This window comes from Stigmatopora nigra, chromosome 10, assembly GCF_051989575.1.
Source record: "Stigmatopora nigra isolate UIUO_SnigA chromosome 10, RoL_Snig_1.1, whole genome shotgun sequence".
Taxonomy (NCBI): Eukaryota; Metazoa; Chordata; class Actinopteri; order Syngnathiformes; family Syngnathidae; genus Stigmatopora; species Stigmatopora nigra.
In genome coordinates this window covers 9,075,638-9,093,336 of record NC_135517.1, presented here as the reverse complement: position 1 = coordinate 9,093,336, position 17,699 = coordinate 9,075,638, and the positions used below count along the sequence as shown (strand labels likewise).

At 39.9% G+C, this 17,699-nt stretch overlaps 1 protein-coding gene across 1 annotated transcript in view; it reads right to left on the bottom strand.

Moving 5' to 3' along the window:
- Positions 1–9,600, bottom strand: part of adamts9 (ADAM metallopeptidase with thrombospondin type 1 motif, 9) — a 31,964-nt gene extending 22,364 nt beyond the window's left edge. The window contains exons 1-12 of the mRNA XM_077725873.1: positions 9,222–9,600; positions 8,644–9,029; positions 6,531–6,693; positions 3,731–4,065; positions 3,051–3,134; positions 2,841–2,965; positions 2,703–2,743; positions 2,495–2,600; positions 1,739–1,885; positions 1,086–1,227; positions 513–617; positions 134–279 (exon numbers count right to left, since the gene is read on the bottom strand). Of these exons, the coding sequence (XP_077581999.1) occupies positions 134–279; positions 513–617; positions 1,086–1,227; positions 1,739–1,885; positions 2,495–2,600; positions 2,703–2,743; positions 2,841–2,965; positions 3,051–3,134; positions 3,731–4,065; positions 6,531–6,693; positions 8,644–9,029; positions 9,222–9,318 (1,877 nt within the window). The 5' untranslated portion in view covers positions 9,319–9,600. The remainder of the gene's footprint in view (positions 1–133; positions 280–512; positions 618–1,085; positions 1,228–1,738; positions 1,886–2,494; positions 2,601–2,702; positions 2,744–2,840; positions 2,966–3,050; positions 3,135–3,730; positions 4,066–6,530; positions 6,694–8,643; positions 9,030–9,221) is intronic.
- Between the last annotated feature and the right edge of the window lie 8,099 nt (positions 9,601–17,699).

Here is a 17,699-nt window from a genome sequence, read left to right as displayed (position 1 = left end):
AATTGGCCATCCGAGAAAGCGTGCTACGGCAAGAATTCCCTTCGGGTAGATTGATCTATGGAACATTGACTTTGGCATCTAAGATGGAAACAAGGTATGGCGGGCATGCGTGACAACTAAGAGGAGTGCTCACACGGGTCGGTTGCATTCGCGCTCAGCAATCTTGATTCCTCCACCGCATGTCCGAGAACAGGTACCAAAAGGACTCCAGACTCCCCATGCGCCCTCCACAGGTTGGGCGTCGTGCTCGTTGGCGATACACAGTCCGTGTTTGCAATGCTGCGTTTGGAGAGGAACGTAAACAGGTTTGAGATAAATCGTGAAAAGAAAAAGAAATGGAGAAGAAAAAGATTCTTAAAAGGGAGAGGAAACAAGTGAGATGGAATTATGACAGCAACAACAGAACATACTATTGTTTTCTTGGAACAGAAAAAATAATCTGCTCAGACAATATTTGATGCTAATATATATATAAACTAATGACTGTTTGCCTTTATGTTTATATGCTTTACCTTTCCTGGGGAGCAATCAGTGCCATCAGCCCACGGCATGTGCTGAGTCCTGCACCCCCTCTGAGCGCCCTCCGGACTGGTGCACCACAGCCTTCGACACTGGGTCTGAACACATCAATATTACACATGACTAAAAATTCTCTCAGAAAGTATAACTCACAACTCTTTTTGCAAGGTGTTTTCTTACTAGTTCTCGTAGGGGCATTCAAACAAAATTAAATTTACTGACTGACTTCCAATCCTTTGAAATTGATCCCAAATATCATTCTTATGTATGCTGATTTTTTTTTAATCAAAACTGGATGCCTGGTTTAACAGTAAAACTCCAAGCAAGCGAGTTTTGACATAAATTTTAATAGAATTGATTGGCCATGAGCCACCTTGACTATTTATAACGTGCATAGTTTATATGCTTATTCACACAGTCAGATGTAGATAAGCAGTGTGCTATTCCAGTACTACGATTACATAATACAAACGACTACATGGGCTTCAGATTTAGCACAACCATACTGGAGCCAATGGTCATAACACAAACCAAGTCTACAACACCAATGTTCAGACTCCACTTACCATATAAGGGCACACCTGTGTTCCCGGCCCAAATATCAATTCACACTGTTTATTGACATTGTATATTCGTCCAGGCAGTTGCTGTGAGAGACTGTATGGCCTAGAAACGGGTTCATCCAGCAAGCACTCACCATAGCCTGTGCTATTAAGAAATGGAAATAAAATGTAAAAAATAAAGGGGGGGAAAACAGACACAAAAAAAACACACAATTTATTATTTTTCTGCACATGCAGTAAATAGTATTAAACCCTACTAGCATATATTGTTTACCAATTTCTAACTAGTATAAAGGTTTCTTTAAGTTTATAGATGTTTAAGGGTAAAGAGTAACCGTAAGACTGCTTTAAAGGATTTTGGACGCTTCTCTTTACCTATTCCAAAGTGTTCTTTCATCATTTTTGTATTGTTTACAAAAAACTGTCACGGTTGTGTTATCAGGCAAGTCAGTGTGTTTTCGGAACAGCACGGAAGGATTGCACTGCAATACACCGTGTCGTCCCCCAATCTCAAAGCATTTATTTAAACGTTCAAAAACATTTCTACTAAATGTAGACCATATGATTCTGACATGTTTACCCAAATAAGAATAAAATATGCAATCCATCCAAAACAATTTGAAAAACAAAAACATGAGGAAAAGAGTGTGACTTACTCAAGAAACTCTGTGATGTACTTCCTGCTACACTTGGACCACATCCAAGGATTTGTGTTGTAGTTAAGTGTGGGAGCCATCACATGTTGCTGAATCTTGACGCCATCCTCTTTGCATTTATTGCTGTCATCATGAGGCATGTTGAACCTGGAAGAGAGAAAGTGTGGTAGATTTTGTTATAAATAAAGAAATAAAAAGAAATGTGCACAAGAAATGAATGAAAGCACTTTTCCGGTGACCAAGTAAGGGGTTGACAGGTAAAGTCCCCAACTCAACCCCCATTTTTCAAGCCCATTTCTGAGCTGATAAACAGCCTTAGGTACCATTAAACAATGCTAATCTGTCGCTGTGCATGCTGTCACTACTTGATGCGGATAAAAATGGAATTCAACAATCCTACTATTTGTTACTGATTCGAAAGAGCATTTGCTAGAGATGATGAGGTCGGTAACAGTCTCCGGTAGGCCAACGGCCCCGCGCCTTGGCTGACTTAAGACTTTAAACAAAACAAGAGTTTGTACAGGCGAAGAAAGGTCATTGGTACAGTATACTTGAAAAAAGGGGGGAATGTGATCTGTTGCTCACAAAAGCAAAGTAAAATGCTTGAGGGAGAAAAAAGAAAGGAAGTCCAGCTGCTGCGTCCTTGATCTCCTCCTTCACACGTGACTTCCTAGAAAGTTGTTTGAAGTGCTACCAATGCAGCCGTATAAGAATGTTGACGAAACTCAATGGGCCTCTCTCACATGCTGTACTTACACGTGGCCAAGTTCATGAGCAATGGTGAACGCTGTGCTCAGGCCGTTGTCCTCGCTGATGCTGCAACTTCTGTATGGATCGCAAACTGTGCCCAACTCTGCTAGTCCTGAAAGATGACAAATTTGGATTGTTTAGCGACTAAACTTTCGTCACTTCAATAAGAACACCTGCACTTTGAGTCAGTGAAAGAGTCAGCTTCGGGACTTACCTAAAGTGTCACACTTGTCCCTTGCTCTGCAGATGTCTTGTCTACAGAAAAAAATGGAGAAAAAGTAGAAAAACGTGAGAAATCCTCATCAATGTTACATGCTGCAAGAAGAAAAAGAAATGAAATTCAGCTGTGCACCTTGTAATAAGGATTGCAGTGTCGTGGTGTGAGTGGTGGTTATCATCCAGGACATTTTGACCATGCTGCCAGATGCAAAAGTTCTTCAAGGTGGTTTGTGCGTTAAATGAAACTAGAGGACCATCCTATTTAAAAAAAAAAAAGGTGAAGTGAAGAACCGAAAATGTCAGGCATGTTCTAAGATACAACAAATGCTAAGGAAAAATTTACCAGCTCATTGTTTATAATGACTAACTTCACAATCACAATGTTAATAAGATTTCCAATGCTAGGGTCCTTGTAGATGGATGAAACCTGAAATAAAAAAGAACAACACTTTACTATTTACGATTGCTCTAAAATGAGAACGTGTTTGAGGATGGCCAGCAAGCATACACAAGCGATTTAGAATTATTTGAGAATAAGATCAATGCTATCTTGAACTTCTACTAAGAAAGCAGCCTTTGCCAAGACCAGTATATACTATATACACTAAGTTATTTGCACCTCCCCGTAGAAGACTGAGAGCCCTAAAGGCCTTTAAAAGTTGGTATTTGAACGAGAATATGCTCTCTATGTGACATACCCGAACATATTTTTTTTAAACATTCATCAAAGCTGCCAGACAAGCACTGCCTCGGACTGCCCTCTCTTCCCTTTGGCACTTTGAAAATTGTGTTTACAGGCTGCCTTTCCCCCCCCAGACCCCAAACCTTCACATGCTGTGGGATGGAGTAGTACTAGGTTCAAGAAAAGTCAATTTTACTGTTTACATAAATGTCTACAAACCCCTGATCAATGCTCATTCATTCATTTTCCATACTGCTTATTCTAGGTCTCAAATGACCAAATGGTTGGATGAGCGATAATGCAGCTCCTCCCCAAAGTGAAGAAATGAAAATCTGACTTACTATGGACATTAAGGTGAGGATGTAGTGCTGTAGGTTGCTGCCGTGATGTTCCACCATTTTATTGTCAGCCACCAACATGACTTCAACAAAGCGCGGGAAGGAGAGGAAGCGCTTTGCGCGCTTGTGGGGTCTTGAGTCATCACTGCTGCTTTCGTTTACAGGTTTTGCATTAACAGTGTTATTCTCTGAGATGTGCAAGGCTTCACTGGTCACATGGGCCCTTAGTAACTCCACATCCCTAAATATACCAGTCCTGGATAAATGCACTTTGTCGGAAGCCACCCCAGCTGTTGCCTTTTTTCTCAGCACGTGTCGCTTATGCCTGTGTTTGTGTCCTAGAAAGAACAGGCAGAGGGGAGGAAGGAGGAATGTGTAAATATGAAAGGATGCCAGGATGATAAGAGGAAAAACAATGACATGCCAATAAGGACTTTTAAAATAAAGGCACGAGTTCAAAGTATGAGTCAAGATTAAGACTTGCTGTCTTCTTCTTTTTTCTATTTCAGCTCAAACTGTGCTGAATGCAGACGGGTGTGTTTTTCTCCCCTTAGAGGAGGGCAAAGAGTTCAGCCTAGGTAAACCTAGCATGGAACCATAAAGAAAGTAACACAAAGTGACCTGCACACACCAAAAAATAAAAAAAAAAGACTAGCATTACTAAGAGAGAGTAAGTTACCATTCCCAGGAGTACTGGAAAATGTTTTTGGAATAATCAGAACATAACTGCAAGATTGCATATTTGAATCAGAAGTGGGTTATTTCTATACCACCAGAAAACTCAATGATTGCATTACGCTTAAGGATCTGATTCCAAGTCACATCTTTAAATAATTCACAATAAAACTAAGTGCAAAACAGCTTGAGCGCACGCAACCTCACTTGATGATATTAGAAACATCAGTACTTGTAACTATCCAAAACACAAAGCTCTTACAGTGACAGCAAACATCTGGCAGAGAAAAATGAAAATATTTAAACTAGCAGTAGATCCAGCTGTGGGGCTTCTTGGTGCTGATGGTATGTCACTTTCAAATGCAATGCAATGATAAAAAAACACAGTGTTAAGTTCACTGGACTTGAGTGACAGCTGAAGGTTTGCTTTAGAAGTCATGACCGCACCATTTATTCTTTCTTTTCAAGAGATTCCACCGTTTTAGCCACTTAACAATATTGAATTGTGCCAAATTTACAAGACATTTTTCACTTTACAGTGTTAGCATTGCTGATTTCTTTTAGGAAAGTTTGTTGACTGCAGGTTACATCTTAGCACTAACATAATGGACATGGACTTGCATCTCACAATTTGAACTCCACGCTGCACTGAGCCACCTTGAGAAAAGAGGGAGCTACCTGGATTGAATACTTTCTGATCAACCGATCCCTGCACGTGAAGCCAGGTTGCAACCTCTCATCTGCCCGAACCCTCAGCACCGGCTCACCCCAAGGCAACGTACCGAGTCCACTACTCTACTCGCTCTACACACATGACTGCTGACCCAAACACCCTAAGAACATCATTGTGAAATTAGACTCAGTGAGTGGTGCGCTCTCAACAACTTGGTGCTGACCGTCTCCCGACAAAACAATGCTGCTCTGTCGCCCCTGTATATTAACGCCCAATGTGTGGAGCAAGTAGACTTTTAAATTCCTAGGAGTCCACATCTCTGACGATCTCACTAGGGCAGCAAACACCACAGCACTCATCAAGAACTCGCAGCAAAGGTTACATTTCCGGAGAGTACTCAGAAAGGAGCAATTGAACACCAACCTGCAGAGGGTGATCAACACAGCCCAAAAGATCATCAATCACCCCCTACTCACACTTTCCAGCATCTACGCCTTACAAAGGCAGAGAGCATTATAAAACACAATATGCATCCCAGATTCCACCACTTCAACCTGCTGCCCTCTGGAAGGCGCTACAGAGCTATAACTGCCAAGACTAATTTAATCAAGGACAGTTTCTTCCCAAGATCTGTCACTCAATGTCATTATACTTTTATAATGGCAATACAAGCATTCAATTCAATTCAATCAGCGTCACTGTAGCAATGACACCAATAAACACACTACAATCATCCTCATTCTAAGAAAATGTGCTATTCCAATAGTTTGTGTGAGAGTAAAATATTTCCATATTGTTTATCGAATTCATTTGTTCTGATTATTTGACTCTTTATGTTGGCAGAGCGTTGTCTTCATGAACATTACATGTTCATGGTAGTGGGTCAACCCAACTTCCTTATCATAAAGTGAGAGGAAGCCCAAGAGTCAACAGGAAATTCAGACAGTAAACTAAGATTGGTTGATACAAGGGAGAACTTCTAAATGAGTCTTCCTGTCGAAGACAAGGAACACTCACACACGGCCGTATTATAGCTACAATTACTCCTCAAAAACTGTTTGAGGCAGTAAACCTTAATGAATATATTAAACTGCATAAGGCCATGGGGGAAATTTTTTCAATTCAATGCCCAGACGGAAGATCCACACGTCTGTCTAAGCCTTATTTGCGCTTCCTCAATTCCCAAACCAGATATGCTATAGATGTTATGATTATGCTGCAATCGCTACAATAACTCAGTTGGCTTAGTGACTATTACATAACCATTTCCTGAAGTGATTGTGGGGACTTTGGGAATGACGCAGCTGCTGACATCTCTGGGAACTCACTTAAAGGTCTGATGTGACCCACATACAGTACATGAGCACGTGCACACATCTCTGCGTCAGAATGCATGAATGAATGTGGGTAAGAACAGTTGAGGTGAACCCAACTTTGTCATGTTCTCTGCTTTACCTGAAATATCACAAGCTGAGCTCTCTCCAGATTGATCTTTTTCGGGTGTACTTTTCCTGTAAACAATATGAGGTTTTGTGTGTTCCTCTTCATAATGTTCTCCTTGATAGCTGTGAAGGGGCTCAACAAAATACTCCCCTTCTGGAGATCTGAAGGTACCAAACTGTGGAAAAAGAAAAAAAAGTAGTTAAATGCCTCCATCCTATCATAGTGCATACATACCATTTTACCAATGTTTATACATATGCGTGTCAGCGTTAAGCACAAGTTAGTAGTAAGGAGGGGAGAGGGGAAATTGGCTTCTGCCAATGTAAAGATTTTGTCTATAAATATAAGATACAGTACAGTATCAACTTCATAATATTTATATTAAGATTGCATGGAATGTGTTTGATTCATTCCCATGTTTTAGGGGAATTTGCATGCAAATAAGAATGGTTCCAAACCTCTGATGGCTATCAGAAAAGTACAGACTGTATATTGGTGTGCGTTCTTGGCAAGCAAAGCCAAAGGGCTATTCTATGCAGAGTACTTCACATGGCATTTAATGTGAGGGGATAACGCGGAGTCATGATAAAGTGCAAGCCAACACAAGCACTTTCCATGTGGTATTCACTGATGTGTGAACATCTTGATGCTTCACCAAGTGTTAACCAATTGTCTGTGACAAGCTCCAATCATCCATCCATCCATTTTTTGAGACCACTTTTTCTCATCAGTCACAAATGAGCTGGAGTCATTTTAAACATTTTAAACTGGGATTGGACCATGGTGATAATGGGACCATTTGGTGCGCTGTAGGAAATCACTCAATTTCATGTAGTTGCATCTGTCAGCTTCGTGTCTTGACAGTACAATTCAGTGTTCTTCCATAATACGCCAAAAGGAAGATAATGGACCTGAGGAATATCTTTTTTCAAATAGATATATCTATATATAATATTGTGGTGTGGCTCAAGATGTTTCTAATATGGGCCATGGTAGATTAAAAGGGTAAACACTTCTTGTACAGTACATGATAAGGCATGGATAGAGCTACATGTGGTTGGTTTGTACTTGTACTCCCATCAACAAATGCATATGTCTCCAAATGGTACTTTGATTGACCATGACCTCCTCAACAAATGTCAAAACGGTAAATAATGGTGGCCACAAGTGGTTTTCCATGTTCAAATAAAGTGCCCTCATAGCTTGGGCAATGAATAACAAACTGTCAGGAAATGCAGCTACTAAATCAATTCAAATGCTTGAAATTCTTCAGTTGGCAGCTGGGACTGAACTGGCCAATGTGTCCTACTTGCCACCTCATCTTGGTCTCTATGAATTGATCCTTTCATTCACGAGCTATTTTCTGAACCGCTTTTCCATCATAAGGGTTGCAGGGGGTGCTGGAGCCTATCCTAGCTGACCCATGTGGGGTATACTCTAAATTGGTAGCCACCCAATCGCAGGGCACAAGGAGACAGACCACCATTCACACTCACACTCAAGCAGCCTAATCTGCATGTTTTAGGACTGTGAGAGTAAAACAGAAGAACCCAGAGAAAACCCACAAAACCCAGGGAGAACATTCACATTCCACACAGTGAGGACCTACCAGGGATCGAACTCATAACCCCAGAACTGTGTTATATTCATTCATCCATTCATTTTCTGAAACACTTATCCTCACAAAGGTCACAGGGGGTGCTGGAGCCTATCCCAGCTAACTACAGGTGGGTGACACCCTGAATCCACTTAGAGAGTTACGTTTCTTCAAATAATGTTAGTGTCCGTACTCCAAACGGATTTGTGAACGTTTATGAGGGGATGAGGAACAGTGACATCAGTACTGCGCGTCCCAACGCTGCAGTGGCGTGCGTAAACCCGTCAGCGACCACCGGGAGACGCGAGTAGGGGCTCAAACCCAAGGCATGCAGAGTAAGAGCACTGTGCGTCGGACGTTAATAATGTGACGCACATGCGCAACCATTGGCTAACAACACACATTTTTTACCTCTCTTATATCAGCTCACAGGGAAAAAAACTTTATGTAATATGTTTTTTCTCATTGCGATCTAACTTGTGGGAGTTAGGCAGAGTTTTTAAGAAATGAAAAGTATTATAAACTCACCAGTCCGGAGCACAAACTGATGACTGCGGCGTGCTCAGAGTTGGCGTTTACTTGTCCTTTATAAAAGCAATGTCTTAACTCGGTGTCCTCTTCGTTCTCCTCCTTCCCGTCCGTCGCGTTATCCCTTCTGGGTTCTCCGAGTATCGTCACAGTGTACAGCGGCGCGATAAATCCCGATTCCAGCGTGAGATTGAGGTGATAATTCTGTCCGAAAGCAGAAATCCTGTAGTGGATATTCGGAGAGGCCCAGTGTTCCGTGGCGTTTTCACGATTGATGTCCAAACTTCGCCTTTTCCTCTTAAAGTGCAAGCTGCTTGGGAACTTGTCACCGGCTGCGTTCACTCGCACTGGCGTGACAATCTCATAGGCTCCGATCTCCTCTTTAACTTTACAGAGAAGCACAACATTTCGCAAGGTTACCCGCAGATGCTCCAAACATTGCAGAGCAAAGTGCGATCGACACTCAAACATTGTCTTACTCACTCATTCATTCACATAGCCCACATTGCGTGGTTAAAAAAACTATTACTTAAGTACCCGTGGAGAGAAACTTTTTAAAAAATATATTTATATTTTACCTGTGATGGGCTTCAGTAGCGATGTCCTCGTAGATGCGTCTGCGTTTAATAAATCAGGGAATAGCAGGAATCCCAAGCCCCAGAAGAGCACATGCATGATTGTCCACGTTCAGAAGAGAGCGGCAGCTTGTACTTTCTGCTATTCCTAATAATGAAAACAACAAGGACACTAATAATAAATACTAATATTCATCTAGCCTTCTGAACACTCTTGTATTTTCCTCCCATGGACCCCCTCCAGTCACACCCAATTCAATTTCTTCTGCTCTTCTCTTGTGTAGATGTTCTATGGCCGGCGAGGTACACTTCTGTTGGGACGTGAGAGCTCCGCAATTTCCCAAGCCAGCCAGCATGCATACTGCAAAGAGGGGTGGGTTGCTCTAAAAAGGTCTGCTCCACCACAGGGTGTGTGTGTGTGTTGTGTGTATGTGTGTGTAGGGGGTGTGTGTATGTGTGTGTAGGGGGTGTGTGTATGTGTGTGTAGGGGGTGTGTGTATGTGTGTGTAGCCTGCTGCAAGTCTGCACCAGTTCTCTCCCCCAACGAGGGCGGGCTCAGACAGCCTAGGTACACTTGTGCATAAGCCATTCCCGAGAACTGGACCAAAGGGTGGTAGTGCGTCTGAGAATGCCCCCCAACCCCCTGGATCCCACGTGTACTATAGTGTGCAGTGTGTGTTTTAATTTAACTACAGCCAGGGGTCCCCATGATCAAACTTGGACCAAAGGAATTCACACAAGAAATTCAAATAATGTGATAATAACGTACTTTCAATAGTTTGGGGTTAATCTGGTTTTAAAATGAGTGGAAACTTGCACAGCGGTGCAGAACAGTGACCGCGACTGTAAGGTGGGGGCCCCCCAAATAGAAAATACCTGCCCTCGGGCTACTGGGGACTTATCTTGGCATGGTGGGAGAATTAATAGTTGATGAGAGTGAGAAAATGCAAACTGGCAAGCAACAGGGCCATATACAGTCGTGGTTTGGGCTATTGGGTTGGTGCCGGAAAGGGGATTTGAAAGAGGATCTTGGTAATGGCTTTGTGACCTACTATATAACCTTCTCGGTGGAACAATGCTGCTTGTATGGATGCCTTGATAGTTCCTTTGTTATTTGGAGGATCAAAGAGTGGACACCCTGAATGAAACCACACAAACTCAACTACAACAAACACACACACACTGTGTTGTATTAACTGGTTCTTCCCATCAAAGGCCCAATGAATGAGTTCAATGTGCACAACTTCAGTATGTGAAATAACGTCTCAGTACTTTAAGAGATGGCGCAGACGAGCATGAACTATCGTGTTCAGCAATTGTCCAAAAAGCTGATTAATCTAATTATTTCCTGTCTTCATTGTGGGTTTGTTCTAAACACTATCATAGAGGGAAACATCATTTCAAGTGCAAGAAAGATAAATTACTAGCAGATTGCACTTATGGAACTGGTTGTATTGCTTGAAAATATATTAACCCTTAGATTGTTTTAGAACGCTATCCAAGTTTTTGCTAGTGGATCATATTGATTTGTAATTTTAGTCCGCCAGAATATACTAAACCAGGGTTCACCAAACTATTCCAGAAAGGATTTAATTCCAAACAAATAAGACGACACCTTTTCACCAACTTAGTGTCTTGCAAGTGTAATCAGTTGATTGCAGTCAAGTGTAAACTAATTGATTCAATTGTCTGTGCTGAATTGTTTGGAACAAAAGCAGAACCAACAACAGCCTTTGCGAAGCGATTTAGAAACCCTTGTACTAACCTTTGTAGTAATTTATTGATTTTGAGTCAAGATTGATGCATTTTCAAGTTTGCGCATGTAAAAAGTGCCATTGATTTTTGCATACACGAACTTGAAAACAGGTCAATTGTGATGAAACAACTATATAATTTGCACTACAACAGAAATTAATGATTCCTACTCACTGGAATTCTAGTATTAGTAATCACTAAATATGAGGTCGAGTGAGGTCTTCATAATTGCCTTTCTAATAAGCTTTACTAACTGCCAAATCTCGTCACCTTTGTACATTTGTTGGCTCTATTCCTCGGGCTACAAGCTCAAACATCACCATGGAGAGCTACAAGCCAAGGCTCTTTAAACCCATATACGTTTTTTTTTTTTTAATCTCATTGATAACTTTTCCTTTAACTCCCCAGAAAATATACACAGAGGTCAGAACTTAATTTGGAGATAGTTCCCGATAATGTTAAGTGGTTCTGTTGATTTTGGTTTTCCATCGCCACAGTTTGCCTGATACAAAAGCAAAAAGGTACTAGAGAAGCAATATAAAAAGGAAAATGAGGTGACTTCAACTTATAATGGCACCATCTCGACAGTCAGCTGTCCGTCTCCCTTGCTTCTCAATGGGGAAGTCATTAAAGTTGTGTGTGTGTGTGTTCTCAATGGTCACCGAGGTCATCAGAGTCATCCTACTCATATGCAGGCCACATCATTCAGGGAAGTTATCAGCAGTGTAAACTTTACTTCCCCTCCAGATCAGATAATCGGCCCACAGGGAGCGGAAAGCTTGAATGAAGTGGCCAAGCCCGGACTGGGATTTCAAAGATATAAACTTTAATTGTGGAGCTTTTTAAATCATTGTACTCTCTGTCTCAGCCCCACCCTTGTCGAATTTCTTAGCCTAGTGAACTTATGACAAGACAATCTCTTATGTGCTACTAGTTGGAGCCCAAGTATTTTGTCCTAAATACGTGTATCGCAAATCACAAAATTTAAATTGGTAGTAAAAAAAAAGCCAATCTGTTCCTTAGTCACTGGTAAAGGAGGACAGTCTCTTATATTCTACTATAAACTATATTTGGATGTGTTTTTATTTTTTATTATCTAAAAAATTAAGTATTTATAATGGTCATAATGAGGTGCTCCGTAACAATATTGGCAGACAGCTATGAACATACGGGTCTGTGTTTAATGCTTTAGGACCATCTGAGTTCAAGCATTAGTAATGTGGCTGTCGACTTAATAAAGACATCACTTCAACATGGAAGTCATTGATTTTAATCACAATGATCCAGACACACATGGCTCTCCAAAAACCTTGCAGGCATATGCCTACAACCGCAGACAAATGCATACAGATGGGTACTGGCATGTTCCACCAACAAGCAGTGACTGTCTTCACAGTCTTAACGAGCCAACGCAGACACTTAAGGGCTTTACCAGAGAGAATGAAAAAAAATCAAATGAAGCAGCAGATCTTTGTCGTAAGCAAATTAATCTATTAAATAATTTAGATCAGAAGATAGATTTAGAAAATAAAAACCTAATGGTTTTTCTGAATTTATATCGACAAACTAGGAAATATTTTTCAACGCACTGAAAATGTACTGTATATAAAAATATGTTTTTAAAAAGTATTTGAAGTTAGAATCTATCAACACCAAAAGCTGGTGGTTCTCCAAACGTGCTCTTTTGATATATGTGGACAGCTCAACATCTGAAGGGCAATTAGTGTGTTGGAAAAGCTCACAGACCATAAGAGGGCGTTCTGGACAATAATCAAGTGGTCCAACAACTGCCTGCAGCTCCAACCATATCAGAATTCTTTCTAGATTCTGTGCATCTCCGTGACTCAGTTGCACACAGACGTAACAGAAATCAAATTAATCAGCTCAGCAATGGAAGTTTAACAGTGCAGCATGGCCTTGCTTCGGTATGATGTATGATGCTCATAACAAGCTTTGTGCATCCCCGAGTTCCAGCAGCCCTTCACTACTTCCAAGAACTCCTTTGTTTACAGCAGTCAAAGACTCAGTGAGTCATTGCCATCACTTGTGAAAGGACATGGGTTTCTTCATAACACATACATGTTGAGTGCAAGGTGATGGGTAGCTGATTAGGTTACAGAGTATAAGAGTACATTAGAGGTGAAAGCCTGTTTAGTTCATTGATATGATGGAGTGCAGATTTTCTCTTGATGCCGTTTGCAGCTAGTAAGCAAACTGCATAGCTAATTGGATGATGCTTGCTTTGACCAGTGTTTTCAATGTCACCACATCCATCATTGTCATTTCAGACCATTAAGATTTTTCTTGTTTTATTGTTGCATTGGTGAGATTCTGTTGTAGGGGCTGTTTTAGCAAGCTCAAAAAGGAGAACACTTTGTAGCATGAAATGAGGAGGGAAAAAAAACATCAAATTCAAGTGTACTCCAACAACAGTGCATTTCTTTTACCTGGAAAATGTCATTCATTCATTATCCATACCTCTGATCATGATGAGATGGGAAAGAAAATACTTAATATAAAGCAAGGCACAGCTGATATTCTTCTGTTTCAAATCTGCAATATATTTTGATACTACAATGAATTCCAAGTGTAGACTTAAAGGGTAGAAGTTTAATTTGAGGTTTTCCTCAAAGTGATGCATGTGGTCACACTGTGAGTGGAAGACACTTGAGCTTTATGGATGACTAAAGGGGGGCACGCAACACTGAGCACAGGACATTCAGAGTGAGACTACAAAGAAGAGTCATAGAAAAATAGGAAAGCGCTCAGGTCAGGCTAAATTTGATGTGATCTGGTAAAGAAATTGCAAATGTAAACTCTTCTTTTTGATATTTTTTTTTTATTGTGGTCAGAGATAGGGGGGTACAAGTTTCTTGGTGTATGTTTATTGGCTATCCATTTCATTTCCAGTTACATGCTCTATGTAATTTTGTGTACTGAGACTTAACGTACACTATATGTTTTGGGACCACGTGAGGAACAGCAAGTTACAAGAGAAACATGCATACTGTACACAGGTTGGAGCCAAGATTTGATTCCAGATCTCAATGTGAACATTCTTCCGGAGGCACAGCCACAGTTCTGACCACAAGCTCAACCACTTATTGCTTAATAACTACAGTAACTACCTGGTTTGTGTCGGTTTTAACAACACTGTGTGTCGTGTTCTTTTTGATAATGGAAGGTTTTAAAAACATGCCAGATTGCAAGGTTCCCTTTAGATTACATACCCAGGAAATAGTCATGTCTCAGTCAGATGCAAGCATGAGTCTATGAAGGAAATTGGATGAAGTCGACAGGATAGTGTGGTCACAAAAAATACTTAGTAAGAAATTTTGTAATAATTTGTTATTTTTTGAACAAGGTTGCATCAAGAAACACCAAAGTGGTCATTCTTGACATCATTATGCCGCATCAACTCCTTCTTGTTGCCATGCTTTTAAACTCGTAAAAGTCCTGGTCATATTATTTAATTTTTTGTAAGCATTTATTTAGTATTCCCTATAAATTACTGTTATGATTTGAGTTGTTATTTTGATAGAAATGACCTTGGGTTGTGTTAGTTTTCATGGCGTCAAAAAGGAGTTGAATGTGATTGGTTAATCCACCAATGTAGGTCATATGAAACTAATCGACTGACATGAAGTTCTATTAAGACAACAGTGTGAAGTTTATAATGAGAAACAGCGTGGAAAAAGAATAAAAAGATAGAAACGTTTTTTGTTTGTTTGTTTCGCGGTGACACAGCAGAGTCCCAATTTTGCCTTAAACTAGCATGAAAATTCATTAAAACCATGTGTAATACCTCATTGTTAATCACCCCTTCAGTTCTACATTCAAAAAACATCTGTAAAAGAATGTTTTAATATTACAGGAATGCAAACTTAGACACAAAACATAGTGCTAAAAGTGAGAAGCAGCATGTGATTTGCCTGAGTTTGAGGCGGCAAAAAGCTACATTCTTAGGCATGCGTAGGAGGCTCTGTTTTTGACATTAGTCGGTGAAAAGTAACCAGTTTCACCAGGTATCTCAGCCTAATATGTCACTATGGTATGATGAACATGATGATAAAAGACTACAAAAGTGACAATAAACTGATGTTGCTCCAAATCTTGCTTGCTTTTAATCAGTTAGGAACAACACTTCAGATCTCAGGGCATATGTGCCCTTCATGAACAACTGGATTGAATTATTGGCAACTCACGAAATTTAATTGAACTTCACACAAACGAATACAGCAGATATCAATAATAAAAAGCAGAACAAAACACTATATTTTACAGCTGCAAACTTTTAACTGACCCTTAAATAGTAAATTATCTTTTTATGAAAAGAAAAGCCTTGGAAAAGAAAATCTGAGCACAAACACCAGACATAAAAACCACAATGAGTTGGCATACCCATTGGCATACCCAACAATTGGCACTTATAGCCTTTACTGAAAAGTTGCCTTTGTCACGACCCCACAATCCTTCTGAAACAATCTCCGGCTTGCCATCTAGACTCTACAACATCTACAACTGTGGCTTTCTAACCAACCAATGCTTAATGCGTAGTAGCGACGCTTTGACAATGCCATTAAATTGAATTTTTACAGTCAATCACAAAATTCAATGATAACAAATAAATGGCATTTAGTCAAACATTTTGCCACAAATATTTCCATTACTTTCTTTTGAAATGTTCACTGTCAAATAACTGTTTTAAGCTATGTATGTTATTATAAAAAAAATACAAATGTCAGTTTAGTTGATCTCCATTACATTTTTACTACTATATATTTTAGTACACTAGATGACTTATAAATCCAACTGACTGAAACTATATTAAAGATACAATGCATTATAGACAAGCACATTTGGATTATGGAAGGGTAATTTTCCCAATTCAAGCAACTTGCTGGCTTGGTTAGCAGGTCTTTCTTGCACTCTCTCCATTACTTGCTTACAGTCTGTTGGACATCCTGCTGACACTATTTTAGCCCCTTTCACAAGGGTGTGCTGACCGCAGCCTGCCTTTGTAGTTTGTATACTAAATGCACAGCAGAGGGATCCCTTTTGGGCCCGTGGTTTCATGAAACAAGCCATATGCAACCCCTCCATTTGCTATACGTCCCGAGGAAACAAGGAATGACCCAAATAAAATGCAACATCTATATTCTTCTTCATCTTCTTCTTCTTTTTCTTCTTCTTTATTCTGTGGTCGTGTTTTATTGGTTCCACTCATGAAATAATGTTTACTTTGACCCAGGTCAAAGCTATTAAAACTTTAATGCCTTTTTTTTCTTTCTCTTGATGTTTTCATGTTTGCTAGTTTGTTTTGAGATTTATGCAAAATATATCCCACACATTTCATTTTATCTTTCTAGTGGATGGAATTCTTTGGAAAAGTTCTTGTGAAAAACTTTGTATGTATAATGACTTCTTATGTGTCTCCTACAATATTATACTAGGAGCTGCCTGGTATTTACAAAACAAAAACCATCCTCTCTGCAACAAAATCTTTGCTTTCAGAGTCAAATATGGGTTGCCAGAAACATGCTCAGCGTGGGTCTTCGTGCTAGTGTGATTGGGTAGGAAAAAGCTTTCAAATCCATTCTATTCTTGCCCCTTGAGCCTGTCAAATTCCATGGTTATTCATTAAAGAGAATACCTTAAATTGTCAAGCAAATCCTGTCATTTTGTTGAGCTCAAATTGAGATTTAGTTGGAACCATCAGAAAACACACAATAAGATGCGTGCAGTATAACAACTTTAGTTCTTTATCCAGCATTAATACAAAATCTGGGAGTATTCCAGTAAGCCAACGGGGAACGTTATCCCATTATTAAAATGGCAGAAGCATAAACACAATCCAAATAGCTCTATAAGACAGATGTTATTATTATTATTTTTTTAAAAGCAACAAAAGTAATTTTACAATCTTTTGTTTTCCTGCCTAGCCATCTGTGCTATATGAGTTTGACTGTGACAGTCCTAAAAAAAATATTCCTTGTGTGGAAGGACTTGCAAAGCCCGACACAAGAAAAAAATTGGGACGATTTGAGGTCATGCATCACTGTTTGAACACTGCACACATTACACACCACATGGCCCCAATGGGTGCAAGACATTTCAGCTTTTTGATAGAACACAGATGAACCTAATTGCATCATTTCCTACTCATCGGTTTAGGGCTTTTAAACTTGAGTTTCTGCTTTTTATCTGGTCAGAGAGCAAACTATGTGGCCTACAGAAACAAGGGCACCAAGAACTGGCTCGCCACCAAAGATCAGCCATCAGTCCTATTTTTCTGTCAACACAACTCTCTATTTTGCTCCTTCAGAACAGCCACAGCTTTTAAAAAGCCTCAAATGAACAAAGAATGAAGTAAAAAAAAAAAAAAAAAAAAAACTACGACCAACAACTAACCAACCAAATTTCCTTTCCTTCTCCAGCTTTATCTTTCTTGTTTAAAGCACATATTCTATATATGAAATGGGATAGATTTGAAATCTCTATTCACCAGTAGATGAGCCAAAGACCCACTTGAATGTACCTTCTTTTTTTTCTCCATATTTCTCTGGGGGACAACACACCTTGCACCTTGTCCTCAATTCCTCCTATTTTGACCAAAAAATCCATAATGCCAATACCATCAAATGTCATGCAAACAAAGCTGATTTTATTCAGGACAGCTGGCATTTAAGAAACTCTTGAGTTGTGGTTTATTACATTGTTAGGCAC